Here is a 14107-nt window from a genome sequence, read left to right as displayed (position 1 = left end):
TCACACCCTAGTGATTCATCCACTGTTTCTTGAAAAATAAAATTCTTGATGCCTTGGTGATTGTGCCCTGTTCTTTCTTTAGTCTACAGGTAGCTTCTGTGTCTGTGACTGATACCACACTTTGTACTTGGTTGGGTTGGCTGTGGAAGAAACTGAACTATTGGGAAGGGAGTGGCTAGTTAAAATTGAAAGAGGTGTGACATGAGATCAGAAACAGCCTGTGAATCACATAAACACAATGTTATACGTACAGTTGTTTGCCTTTGTGTTTAAGAATTCATAGTTCGTACACCAAAAATGAGGTTCCAAATATGAGAATTAGTTTACAGTATTGATCATAGGCCTTTTTCATCAACTCTCCGGTATGTTATTGAGGTATGACATGTCTGTGACATGTAAGTAAAAACTAGCTGTAAAAACTTAAAAATATAAAAGTATTAATTCCCTTTTTGCAAACACTCTTATAGGTTATCGGCTTTCAGAGTTTGCTTATGTACTTACATAAGGATTTCCTAGAGGATTTTCACAAGCTTCTTATAATAGTTTTGACTGAACAGTGCGTAGTATCTTCCCTGTAATCTTTTGAGATTAGGGAAGCAGCTTTAGGAGTTACTCTACAGCTTCGCACCAAGTTAATGAGCATTGAAGAATGAGATAAAGTTTTCAAAGGTTTCATAGGGTTCGGAGCAGTGAAAAAAAACCCCTTACTCCAAGCAGGAGGCATCACAGAGTTTGAAGTTGTGAGGTGCAGTTCTCATGTTGTACAGAATTGGAGAATCACTTCAGCATTCATGTGCCAGCTTTTAACGAGATTCGTTGATGATGCTTTTTCTGCTGATTTGTATATTTCTGGATTACTTTTACTGTAAATACCTACAAAGATTGTGATTCTAATCTGGAGATTTTAAACGTTTTAGAAATGAATTACGTTGTAAAGTATTCATTTTGGATCAGTATACTGAAGATTGCATCCTATTAAGCATTTTTTATTTTCAAATGGCATTCCATACAGAATTTAAAAAATTAAACACAACTTGCTGAGTATTTTTTGAGTGTTACTGAGATGTACTTTATTTTACCTTCTTTAGAAGGATTTTGTTATCGTAGTCTTTTTTCCCATCTTCTGCTTCTCAGATACTCATTTTTTCATCTTCGTTTTTTCTCTAGTTCTATGCATGTCAACTCTTCTATCTTTTCACTACTTCTTCCAGCTTTCTGCTGTGCCTGTTAATCTTCCTCTAAAAAGAAGGTAGGTAATAGTCAAAGGAAGAAGAAAAAAACGAAGCGGAGACTGTATGGATTGTATGTAGGATTTTCTGATTTTTCCTGTTTTCAAAAGTTTTGTGTAAAATTGAAGTTCTTTTTTTTTTTTTTTAAAAGGCTGCATGGAATCTGTGCTTGGAAAAGTAATTAAAAATAGTTTGAAAGGCTTGAAATAAACTGTAAAGACTTCATTGTTGCATTCGAGATCACTTTTCTTCTGTGCATGGAAAGACTAGTACTAAAATTTCCATAGATTATAGCTCTTGCTTTACACTGCATGCTGTGAGTTCACCTCTCTGCACGTTAAGAACTCCGGTTCTTAATTCATGTGTACTAAATAAGACATTCAAACTCTAGTTAATTGGCATTATGAGAGCTTTCTGCAGCTAAGCAGTATTAACAATTGCCATGCAGTCAAAATATAATTGGAAATGTTTGCAAATTATTTAGCTTCTGCTCCTAAAACTGTTTTTGACACATAGTAGTAAAAACTTTTGGTGTCTTTGAACTCTTTAAAGGCATATTACCCTCACAGATTTAAGCACTGTTTAGTTTAATCTGACTTTGTTTTATTACAGTTTTTAAGTACAGAAACTTCAAAGGCAGTGCCTGCATCTCCGAGTTCAGCAGTAGGGAATCAGAAAAGTATTCACTGTGCTACAGCATTGGCTTGTTTTATCTTCTGAGGTCATATGATCCTGTTCTACCCTGAGGTTTTAGTGAACACTTCTGTAAAATGCAGTCAACAGTTTTTAGCTCTTCTCTGATTGTTTGTGTGGATTAGTCAGAGACAATAGATTGTACCTGGAGGAGCTGTTTAGGACATCCTTAAGGAAAGGGTCCCAAAACAGTTTTAATAACTCCTAAGGCACCTGGCTGTGTGTGGCCTTTGGAAGTACTACTTAACAAATTCAGAGTGGACTCTGACCACATACTACACATTGTAGCTAATATTATTGTCAATTTGCGTTCTGGTGCTTTTTGGTTTTGTGCTATTCAAAGAAGTTTTATAGAACACTTGATGATCTTGTCAAAATTTAAATTCCAGTAATTTTGTTTTGCATTACTGTGCAAGTGTTCTCACTTCTTTACTGGTTTATGTAATAAAGGAAAATCTTGGCCTTACTTGTTAATTACTGTAAGTTCTTAAGGATGAGAAACATCATTTGAAACTTCAGCAGACTCCACTAACCCTTAGTATGTTAGCCTTCTGACTATGTCTTCAGTTGATAAATTCTAAGATTAAATTAAGTCAAGGAGAGATTAACAGAACTTTCACTGCTGTTCTCATGGAGTGAAGCAATTTATTTCCTAGTGTATTTTTTAACTGTAGGTAATACTTCTAAATTACTATGGCCTGAATTGTATAGGATCCATGCTCAAATATTTAATATGGTTAGCTTGCTCAAGACAACAGTAGTAAAGTTATTTTTCTGCCAGAGTTAGTGAAATACAGATACCGTAAGAATTTTTAGGAAGGAAAATAATCTTTGATTTTTAGCAAAATACCCTTAGTTTCTGGTGTGAAAGAACAGCTGTCACTTTTCAAGATGCAAGTGGCAACCATTTAGAAGATATGTTTTTATAATATAAAAGTATGCCTTACAATGCAGAAGACTCTTCCTTTAGCAAACCGTTCTCTGTGTTCGTGTGCAAGCATTTTGGGTTTTGAGCCGTTACCTGCAGCTGATGAGCTCCAAAAAGAGCGAAACCAGTTAGGTCCTGCAGTACTGGCTAAAATCTTTCTTCAGTGAGCTTCTGGTGAGGAAGACTGGACAATGTTCACTGCTGGATAAACTTCAGTTGCCTTTGTCAATTTCCATAACACCAAAAGTTGTTTGAGGCTGTTTTCTTTAAGGCATAGGTGGCTATGTTGTCTGTGTCCACCTGCCACTTTCCATTCCTTCTGCTTATGCTCTCACTGGCTTTAATCATAAATTTCAGCCAAGTCTGGATTTAAAAAAAGAGAAGTCTGAAAGAAGATAATGTGCAAGTAAAACAAATCATGATGTTTGTGTTTTGTAACTTACAATATTGCCATCTTTATTGACTTAATATTTTATTCACAAGTTGAAAGTGGAGTAATCAACCTTTGTGTGTGCTTACAATACTGCCTTTGTATCCTCATTTTCCCAGATCTTGGTGACTTAGTTCTTTCTTTAAAAAGAACATAATTTTCTACTTTTTGAGGTTTTTTGTAGGGTTTTTTTGTTTGCTTTTCCTTACTTTTCTGTTTTGTCTTTTAGTTTTCTCTGTCTTTCTCTTCTGAAAGTTCACTAGCAGATTCAGAATGGAATTTGAGTGGGCAGAAAAGCTGCTTGTTTCTTAAATGACTGTTACTTTGCTAGTGGTGGGCATTAACCCTGTGTTCTGTAATGAAGCTATGGTTAGTAATTCAAAGCAGACTGTCTAAAGCTGATGTCAGCTTTATTTGCAAGCAGGTAACTAAGCTAATTTGTTTTTTAAGATTCTCTCATGTCTGTAGAGCTATACTCCCTGCCCGTGTACCTGTATTTTCTGTGAAACTGAACAATTATCCAGACCAACACAAAGAGCAAAGTCAGTACTCTACCTAGCACTGTGTTCTGTGGTGGCTACAGTTTCATGAAATGTGGTGAGTTGCTTTAACAACTCAGTGCAGCTGAAGTTTTTCCTGTTCCTTCCTGGAACTGCCCTTTTTCCACACACATTCCCTCTCACAGCTAGCCATAAAAATATTTTTCCTTACCTTGCTCTGCCTCTGGCATCTGGCAGGTCCTCCTAAAAGATGGTTCCTTAAAGATGGTTCCTAAATTCTGTTCTGTTCTAGTATTATACCTGTTGAAATCACTAATTTAAATTTCCAGGACATGAGAAAAAAATGTTTTCAGCAGGGTCACTGATAAAAATCAGGTAATAAGAAGTGGATTATTGCTAGATCTAGTGTAAACACAAGACTATGCAACTTGGAACAGGGATAGGAGGGTTAAAAACAAAGTGGAAAACTGAAGACTAACTCCCCTTGACAGAAATGTGAGCATTATTACAGTGATTCAGCAATCTGTGAACTGTAGTTTCGAAGTGCAGAAAGATTTATTATCTGGTTACAGCATCCTGCCTATATAAAATTGGTGTGTAAAAATGCTGTAAGAAAATAATTTTGTCTCAACTTGAGCTCTTTTAAAGGAGGAATGATGGTAGACACCGTAGTCTTCTCAACATTTTTCTCTGGGTTTTGTATTGTCTGCAATCTGCAGCTAACAGGGCCAGGCATGTTATTATACCTGAACTGCTTTTTAATAGGATTTTTTTGTAACATTCAACTTTTAAATAACATGACAATTTTTAGTTGAGTTTACAGCAGCGTTACATCATGATTCTAGATACTGTTTGTGCTAACAGTATGGTCAGGTACTTGGGTATGACAGGCAGGCTGCAGCCTCTGCTGTCCCTGTGTGTTAATTAATAAAGTTACAATGACGCTTTCTACCTAGCTGGCTTGAATGCCACTTCCAGTGCATACAGGGTGGGTATGGAGAAGTCTGATTTCAGCAGCTTCTGAAGACAGTCAGTTTTGTGTCAGAGCAGTGTTGACAGTTCCTATCTGACTGTTGTTTCTTTTTTCATGTATGGAAGATCCCAAAGAAACCAGGTGGCCACATTGAAACAGTGACTTTCTGACAACCATTGTCTGGCATCCACAGAGAAGGATGTATGGTGCCAAAAAAATCGCATGAGCTTTTAGGCAACAGTATAAATCCATTCTTTACAGATGTAGGATGGTGACTCTGTCTACATGCTGTTTCAATGAGTTCTCTTGTCCCTTATCTATGTTACATAGATGAATAGATGACAGGAATCACTGTGTGGGGTAATGGTTTTAAACTGTAAGAGGAGAGGTTTAAACAAGATATTCAGAAGAACTTTTTAGAGCTTAGGGTGTTGAAACACTGGAACAGATTGCTCAGAGAGGTGGTGGATGCCCCACCCCTGGAAACATTTAGGCTCAAGTTGGATGGGGCAACCTGATCCAGTTGAGGATGTCCCTGCTCACTGCAGGGGGGTTGGACTAGGTGACCTTTAAAGGTCTCTTCCAACCCAAACTCTTCTATGATCTTACGATTCTGTGATTGCTCTGTGGATCAGTGTCCTCTGAACCAAAACAGCAGAGTATATGTTGTTTCCTTTTTTCTGTCATTTAACATATTTTATGTCCATAAAACTCTACCTTTTGGCTGCAGTTTGATGGAGTTTAGCTTTTAATATTTATTTTTGTTGAGTTAGTTTGATATTTTCTGTTTGCACAGGTGCATCTGTGAAGGGTTATCTTTCAAATAAAATCTTTATTGTCATTAAAAAATAAAAAAAGCACAGCATTTCTGGGCATCCTGTTGTAGTGTGCTGTGTCTAACTTTAGTCCAGGGAAGTTTTCTTATTTACTTGCTTTTTTTTTTTTTATTTACCTATTTTATTACAGTTGCATGCAGAACTCAGGTCACCCCTCATCTTTTCATTTCTTAATTTCAGTGGTTTTGTGTAGTTTTTTTGTTTTAATCCACTCTAATTGGAATAAATAATAACAAAGTTAGATTTATTAGCTCATTATAAGAAATGACTGGACAGCTAAATATTTATTTGAAGTGTTCTGGCTTGTAACACTGTTTTTGTTTTGATTTCAGAATGCTCTCTTTAGTTGTATTAACAGAAATGAAAGTAAGTATGTAATGAATAGTTTTTTTGTTTTTCTTTTATATTCTGTCTTTTTTTTCTCTAAAATGTAAAAAAATTCTATGATTCTACATACACACAAATCATGTGGATTCAGTTCAGTCGAAGGATAAACGACATGCATAAATTTTCTTGCTCAAGTGGTAAGGGGATTGGGCTGTTCACGTAATTTATGTCAATTTTTAATTTATATTTTTTCTGTTGTGTTTTGATGATTGCTTATAAGTTCATTTTTTTCCTTCTGGTTTGTTCGTTTGATGAATGTTAAGTAACAAAATTAAATGCATAGATGAAATCTTGCACCGTGCAGGTGTTTTGTTCCTTGAAGTCTGTGTAAAATGAAAAGAAATCAGTGTCTCAGAACTAATTCTAGTAAAAGTATTTCTCAAGAATTGTGTATTTGATAAAATAACAAAAATGGGTGAATCGTGATACCGTCTCTATATTTTTTAATAAGTTTTAAGATATGACTCACATTTATTTGCTTACTATTAGTATTTGTCTAATAATTCAGTTATAAAACAAATCTGGTTGCCTTAAATAAGAACAGAACAGCTGAAGATAAAATTCAGTGGGCTTGCTAGTGTCTTGAACTTGAGTTTAACACTCCTTTAGCAACTTATTTTCTCAAGCCAAACAAACAAATGTAATTTGGTTAATTACAGATATTCCCGGTCGTTCTGTAGACAGAGATTATTTTAACACAGGATAGAAAAATTTCCTCATTGTCTTTTCACAGTGATACCTTGGGCATCGTGTGTGGTTCAGACATGCTCATTTCTTCATTTTTCTTTAGGAACCCATATGTTCTGTTGTTTGTTGGTTTATTTCCCCAGTGGGGTCAGTCTGTTGCAGTTATGCAGGTCATCATACAAACTGCCGGGAGTATTGCCAAGCAATTTTTCGGACAGACTCATCTCCTGGTCCTTCACAAATTAAAGCAGTTGAAAACTACTGTGCATCTATTAGCCCTCAGCTTATACACTGTGTGAACAACTATACGCATTCATACCCAATGAGAAATCCTACAGATAGTAAGTACAAAAAAAATCCTTCTTTACTGAAAGTTATAAAAAATACTGAAAATGTTTGAGGATTGTATGCAATTCTTATGTAAAATGTGTTATTGTATTAATGTATTTCTATATTCTAATTGGAAATGTATCAATGTATATAATGAAAGCTTTCGTTTGTAGCTGCCTTATTGATTTTTTTTTATTTTTTAATTCTACATATTGATGATTCCTCTCCTGTGTTGATTCTATTTGCATTTAAAAGAATCAGTGTTATTTAACATTGTCTGAAGGGGGAAAAAGCCTCTTTATAGCACTTTTTCTCTGAGGGCTATTATGTCGTGTGTCTGCGTTATTGTTATATGCTTGTTTAGCTGCTTTTAATTTTTTAAACAGGTTTGTATTGTTGTGATAGAGCAGAAGACTATGCATGTCAGACTGCTTGTAAAAGAATTCTAATGTCAATGAAAACAGAGCTTGAAATTGTTGATGGACTTATAGAAGGATGTAAAACAATGCCGCTCCCTCAGGATCCACTTTGGCAGTGTTTTCTGGAGAGCTCAAGATCTGTTCACCCAGGAGTCACTGTGCACCCTCCACCTTCCACAGGCCTTGATGGAGCTAAGCTCCATTGCTGTTCTAAAGCAAATTCTTCCACATGTAGGTCAGTATCTCTCTACTCACATTTCTAATTGTGACAATGCTTCAGAAGTTGTCTTGTATCAGGCCTAAGCCCAAAACCGGCTATGTACATCAAATAGAGAGTTCTGTGAATTCTTGGGAAAAAATATAGGTTTAGGTAATCAGATGGGTACCACATTCTGTCTGATACTTTGTATCTCAAAAAATACTGTTCCATAAGAGAAGTCATGTTTTTCTCCCTTTCAGCACTGGCTTAATATAGCAGGCATGCGAAGTTAAGGAAACCTATACCTTACTTGTTCATAATAACTAATGTTGGAACGAGATAAAGAGGCCTTAACCAAATGCTAAAGAGAGCCAAGGGGACAGTGAATTGTACAAACTCTCAGTTACTTGGTTGCTGCATGTTAAAATTTTAGCAGTATTTCTTACTCGATGCTATCCAGACTTTCATCAATGAAAAATAACTTATTTAATAATAATTAACTTTATTTCATAAATAATGGAACTAACTATTTAGACATTTAAAGAAAAAGGCTTTTAGCAAACAGTTGCTTGCAAAGAACTAATTGTAGCATTTTTAGTTTAAAGTAGTTATCAGTCTGCTTTAAAATTAGATCATTATTGCATTTCAGACACATCAGTATGTCAAAATAAGTTGCAAATGTTGATTTTGGAGCTGTTACTTCCTTTAGTATCAAAGTTTCCTGTAATGAAACAACAGATCCTGGATGCAGGAGGATCTTACAATGAGTTTCGTGGTAGAGCCCTGGAGTTACATAGAACATTGTAGCCTATGGCAGTTGATATAGTATCTTTTGTTTGTTGGCTTTGACAATGAGTTCTAGAAATGGAACTTTACCTGATGTTTTCAGTGTGCAGTAGATTTTAATAGTACAGTGAAGTTCCATACCCTTAATAGGGATGAGAACAGTTGTAGTTTGTAGAATGTTGCCAAGAACAAAATAGCTGGGTATTACTGACACCAGGAAACGTCTCAAACACAAGTGACAAGTAGTACACCTGTTTCAAACATCAGGGCAAAAGAAAAGAAGATATTTTACTTGCTAGTCGTTTCTATAGGAGAAGAAGGTGTGATTTGAAATTGAAGGATATGATTGAAGTTGTTCATTATTTTGTCAACCTAGATTTATTACAAATAAAATTAGCTGAGATGGTTCTCAAAGTCATTAGACCAAGTTTCCAGTTATTACATTTTTATTGAATATTGCAGTTTTATATTATGAAGTCTTTCAGTCTTATTACCTTAAAGATTTGCTAGCATTCTTAAGCAAAATTGGTAAGCTTAGAAAACAGTGAAGAGGGCTTATTTGCTTTGAACACAACATTTGGATACTCTTGCAGACTTTGTGAGCACTAACACAATCTTCTCAGTGAGTGTAGGCTGTTGCAACCAGCAAAGAAACAATAGGCTCTGCTATAATATCTGAACAACTGCTGTTCTTTTAATTTTATTTTCTTTGTCTATATGTTTTTTTTTTTTTTAGAGAGCTCTGCACTAAACTTTATAGCACGAGCTGGGGCAATTCACAGAGCTGGCAAGAATTTGATCGCTTTTGTGAGTATAATGCAGTTGAAGTTTCCATGTTGACCTGTTTAGCAGATGTACGAGAACCTTGTCAGCTGGGCTGTAGAAATCTTACTTACTGCACTAATTTTAATAACAGGTAGGAGAGAGACACTGAATGTTATATAAAGGTATTCCTGTGCTTTGATTTAAAAAAATAAAATGTTTTTCAAGCGTATATGTAGCTGTCTGTCTGCAAATATTTTTTTTAGGTAATTTAGAAATACATATTTTTTTTCTTTAGAATGAATTTTTGGAAATGTACTTAACAAAAGTCATAACAAAACTTAGAAGAATAAAAGCTAACCAGTGAACTTGTAAAATGTCATCATGTATTAGCAGCATATTCCTCTGTCTTACTATATAGACAAGTAAGCTATGATTACTGGGATGTTGTGTATTACAAATAAGGTAAAAATTCTTGTTAAATTTACATGTTATTCTTTTTCAAAATTCATTTTCTTTCAGAGATACTTCTGTGGTTTTATACTCTATGCATGATTTAAATGCATAATTTAAAAGTGGTATCTGAATTAGTAATTGCAAGGTTACACATTAGTTTGAATTTCAAAAAAAGCATTTGAAATTTTGTTAGCTATTATACATCTCTGGCTTTTCTTTGAAACTGTATGCAGTTGCATGAGTATTATATGAGTAGTAGAATCAGATATGTAATAGATGCTGCCTGGATAGATATAAATGGTAAATCAACTTGCATTAGTGAGTCACCAGGAAACATTCACACAGATAATCAGGATATCCGAGATACTTGCTTTTTAGTCACCTGTCTTCAGGCAAGAAAAATTTAAATGATATTTGATGTAAGAGGTAGAAGTGAGAAGGGAGCTTTAGCCTTGAGTCTCAAAGAGCTTATTTTTCTTAAGGACAGAATTCAAACTGATTTTGATCTTGCTTAACTGTGGAAGGGATTAATTTCTTTTATGCCACAAAAAGAAAGCCATATCAAGGTTGTAGAATTCATATGGCGAAAGGTAAAATATATGGTGTTTTCTTTTTCTGGTATACATGCCATACCTTAACTTCTTCTTTTAAGACCAACAGAACTTTTTAGGAGCTGCAATACTCAGTCAGACCAGGGAGCCATGAATGACATGAAGCTGTGGGAAAAAGGAAGCATTAAGATGCCATTTATAAATATTCCCGTGCTTGATATTAAAAAATGCCAACCAGAAATGTGGAAGGCAATTGCCTGTTCACTGCAGATTAAACCTTGCCACAGCAAATCTAGAGGAAGTATTATCTGCAAGTAAGTACTGTGAGAGCAAAAAAGCCGTGTAGAGTTTCTGCTAAGGGTTTTAATGAGAACTAGAAAGCTGCTATAGGACTGTGTTTGAGTTATGGAAGAAAAACAGGACACAGCAAACACAAAATTAATATGAGACTGTGTAGTTCCCACTGCTTAAATCTCTATTAGTGTAAATGGAAGATGCTTGCCTGTTAAAGAGGTGGATGTATATGATTCCATTGTAAAGCTGATTTATTGTTGGGGCTTTTTTTTTTTTTTGCGCTCTGTGGTGTATGCAAAGCCTTTCCTCTTTTTCAGTTTTGGGACCTACTAGTGAATTTCAATGGACAGAAGATCTGTCAGCTTTTGTCAATTTTGTCAATTTAAAAAAAATTTTTTTAAAAAAGAAATATTGAAAGTAGATGATTGGATTGGGTAGAGTAGTACAGGTATTGAGTTCAACCTGGATTAGACATTAGTAATCAAAGAAATGCTTGGCCTTGAAAGATGCATATATATTTATGATGCCATAGAAAATAAAGATAATCAAGCCCAAAGTAGAACAAGAGTAATGTAACCAATAGTTTATGTCCTTGTCACAAATTTGTTCTTCCCCGATCTGTGAAACGTAGCATATGTACAAACACACTATCTTGAGGCTGAAGGGGAAAGTTGTGGATTCAGGGAAGGGAAGAATGTGGAAAGATACCTTTTTCATACAAGACTTTTTTTCTTTGACTAATGTTCATGAAGTTCTGTTCCTTTATTTATGTGAAGATCAGATTGTGTGGAAATACTGAAGAAATGTGGAGATCATAATAAATTCCCTGAAGGCCACTCAGCTGAAAGTATTTGTGAGCTCTTATCTCCTACAGATGACTTGGAGAACTGTATCCCACTGGATACATACCTCAGTAAGTGTCAATACTATGCAACAAAATCAGAAACCAAGATACTTTTAATGCCTATCATTGCTTTTAAAAACTTCCATTATTTCTTTTAAAAGAAATCATATTGAATTTGGGACATTTTGTTTAGCATATTAGAGAAAAAATATTTTTTTTAATTGCCATAATTCATGATGTTTATTCCTTCTTGTATTAGAAGTATATTGGCAAGGTTGTTTGGTAGTGGTGGAGGCTGCAGGGACAGCATTGTGCCAGATACAGCCAGCTTGGCAATGGGCACTATAGGCCAAAGCTGAGCCCCTTAGCAAAGTTTGTGGTGCCTCTGTGAAAACATATTTAAGAAAGGACAAAAAGTGGCAGACAGGTAGAGGAGAAGGGAAGAGGAAGAGTGAGAAACAACAGAGGTAGCACCAAGATCAGAGGAGAAGGGAGGTGCACCATGGCAGAGCAGGTAACCACGAGGCAGCTTATGGAGAACACCATGCCCCAGCAGATGGGTGTACCCTGAAGGAAGCTGCAGCCCATGGAAGGCCCATGCTGGAGCAGAGGAAAGGTGTGACAAGGAATCAAGTGGCAGAGAGAAACTGGTGTGTACTGACCATAGTCATCATCATCCCCTCCTTCCCAGTCCCCACTGCATCACTTGGAGCAGGGGCAGAGAAATCTGTATTGAAGGTGTGAAGGTAAGCCTGGGAAAGGGAGGAAGAAACAAGTTGCTTTATACTTTTCTTTTTGTTTCTACTCCCCGAATCTGTAATTATATGTTTATTTACTTGGCCATAAATTTAAGTAATTTTCCCCAAGTCAGTTCAGTTTTGCCCATAATAGTAGTTCCTTCACAGTCCACCTGTCTCAACTCCCAAGATTTTCTGTTCCTGTTCAACTGATTTTTTTATGCCCATTCCCTTTGGGGTGGGGGGACTGAGTGGGAATTTGGGCCTTAGCCAAGGCTAACCCATCACACTTCTCTTTTAGGGACTTCATATATTCAGTGCAAGTACACTAATCTCTACCATCTGGCTTGTTGAAGTTCAATGATTTTTACTTACTTGAAGATAGACTCATTAACCTTACTTTACAAAAAATCTGTTGTTTAAGAAGTCATCTTACATGCCAAATAGTACTATAATAATAAAATGACTAGCGTTATTTGTTTGCAGAGTAAAAGCTGGATCATGGTTGGGAGAACTGATCTCAAATAAATACCACTTAAACAATAGCATGACTTAGAGCACAACTTCTTCATATACAAAATTAGACTTTTGCCAAGTGCATAAACTCTGTTCTTCAACTGTGTTAGAATAACCAAAAACCAATTTAACTCTTGGGGCAACAGAACATACATTTAGTAGATTTATGGAAAGATGAAGTTTTTGCAGTTCTCTTTTTTTCTAATATGTTTTATCTTTCTGTGTGGAATATAATTGTGGTAAAATTTGTTCTTGGTTCTAGATTTCATTTAATGCATCATTATACATTATTTTCCAAATCTACCCTTCTCTATTATTAGTTATTATTGCATATTTATCTCTGTAGGATTTAGACTTAGGTAGCTTTACAGGATTTATCCATTTTGGACATTCTATCAAATTAATTTTTGGTATTTCTTTCTCAGAATCCCAGGAACTTTGAAACTAGTAAAATTTTCGTTATTAAGAGCTGCAGCTGAAAGCATTCCTCAACAAATAAATTGTTCCCTAAGAGACAATGTATTGAAGCTTTAGGCAGTTCTTTCCATTTAGCTGCTGCTTTTCTTGTGTTGTCTTCACTTTCCTTAATCTTGTAACAGGAGTTCAGTATCAGCGCGTTAAAGGGAAAACAGAAATGAAAGTTTATCAATGGCAGGAAACTTGATTAAATATCAAGTATACTTTAAATCTCCAATTTGTTAATCATGACAATGGGACTTCTCTTGATTAAACTGCTGGTCATTGTCAGCTTGTATTTTTGTCGTATGTAGAAAATTATTGGGGAGGCAAAACGGAGGAAATGTATTTTCCTTGTGAAGAGTCATCTGGACCACTATTTCCAGGATTAAGGACTAACCTTTTTAAATAAGTTAACTACCTTGTCATGTAGCTTCTACAAGTATAGTTAAAAAAAAATTAAAAGTATTTCACAGAATTGCCAAAAATGTGATTTTACTGGAGGTAAGAAATGCTGTGCTTTACTGAAGAAAAATAAAGCTTATTTAAATCAATATAGATAATGTATATTGTGTTTCCAGGTCCAAGTTCTTTAGGTAACATTGTGGAAGATGTAACACATCCATGTAATCCAAATCCATGTCCAACTAATCAGTTATGTGAAGTAAATAGAAAAGGGTGTCAGTCTGGAGAACTATGCCTTCCATATTTGTGTGTGCCAGGTAAGTGGGTTTGGACTTCTGATTACCTGAATTTTGTTGATAGCAATATGTTACTGAAATTTTGTTCAAAGTTTTAAAGTGAATTGCTGATATCCCAGAAGAACTATTATCACAATTATCTTTTGTTTTCAAAAGCTGTAGCCTACTGTCTACCTTTTTTCATTTCTTCGTGTGTTTCTATTTTTATTATCCACTGTAAAATAGTGTCTTATTAGAAGATATATTACTTATGTTGCTTCAGAAGGAATAAATATCCATACGTGATCTCTGAGCAGCCTGCCTGTATTTAAAATTACAAGCATGCAATACTGCAAATACAATGCAGCTCACTGCTTCTGCAAACACCGTGACATATATACTCTGTATTTCCAG

At 35.3% G+C, this 14107-nt stretch overlaps 1 protein-coding gene across 1 annotated transcript in view; it reads left to right on the top strand.

Annotated features, from left to right (window-relative positions):
* RECK (reversion inducing cysteine rich protein with kazal motifs) overlaps positions 1–14107 on the top strand; it is a 56161-nt gene that overhangs the window by 24616 nt on the left and 17438 nt on the right. Inside the window, 7 exon segments of the mRNA XM_054057115.1 lie at positions 5922–5955; positions 6807–7004; positions 7380–7647; positions 9134–9313; positions 10268–10480; positions 11237–11373; positions 13595–13735. Of these exon segments, the coding sequence (XP_053913090.1) occupies positions 5922–5955; positions 6807–7004; positions 7380–7647; positions 9134–9313; positions 10268–10480; positions 11237–11373; positions 13595–13735 (1171 nt within the window).

This window comes from Cuculus canorus, chromosome 2 (genome assembly GCF_017976375.1).
Source record: "Cuculus canorus isolate bCucCan1 chromosome 2, bCucCan1.pri, whole genome shotgun sequence".
In the NCBI taxonomy this organism is placed as follows: domain Eukaryota; kingdom Metazoa; phylum Chordata; class Aves; order Cuculiformes; family Cuculidae; genus Cuculus; species Cuculus canorus.
Note: the sequence above shows the minus strand (reverse complement) of the source record. Positions and strands in the feature narration are given on the sequence as shown.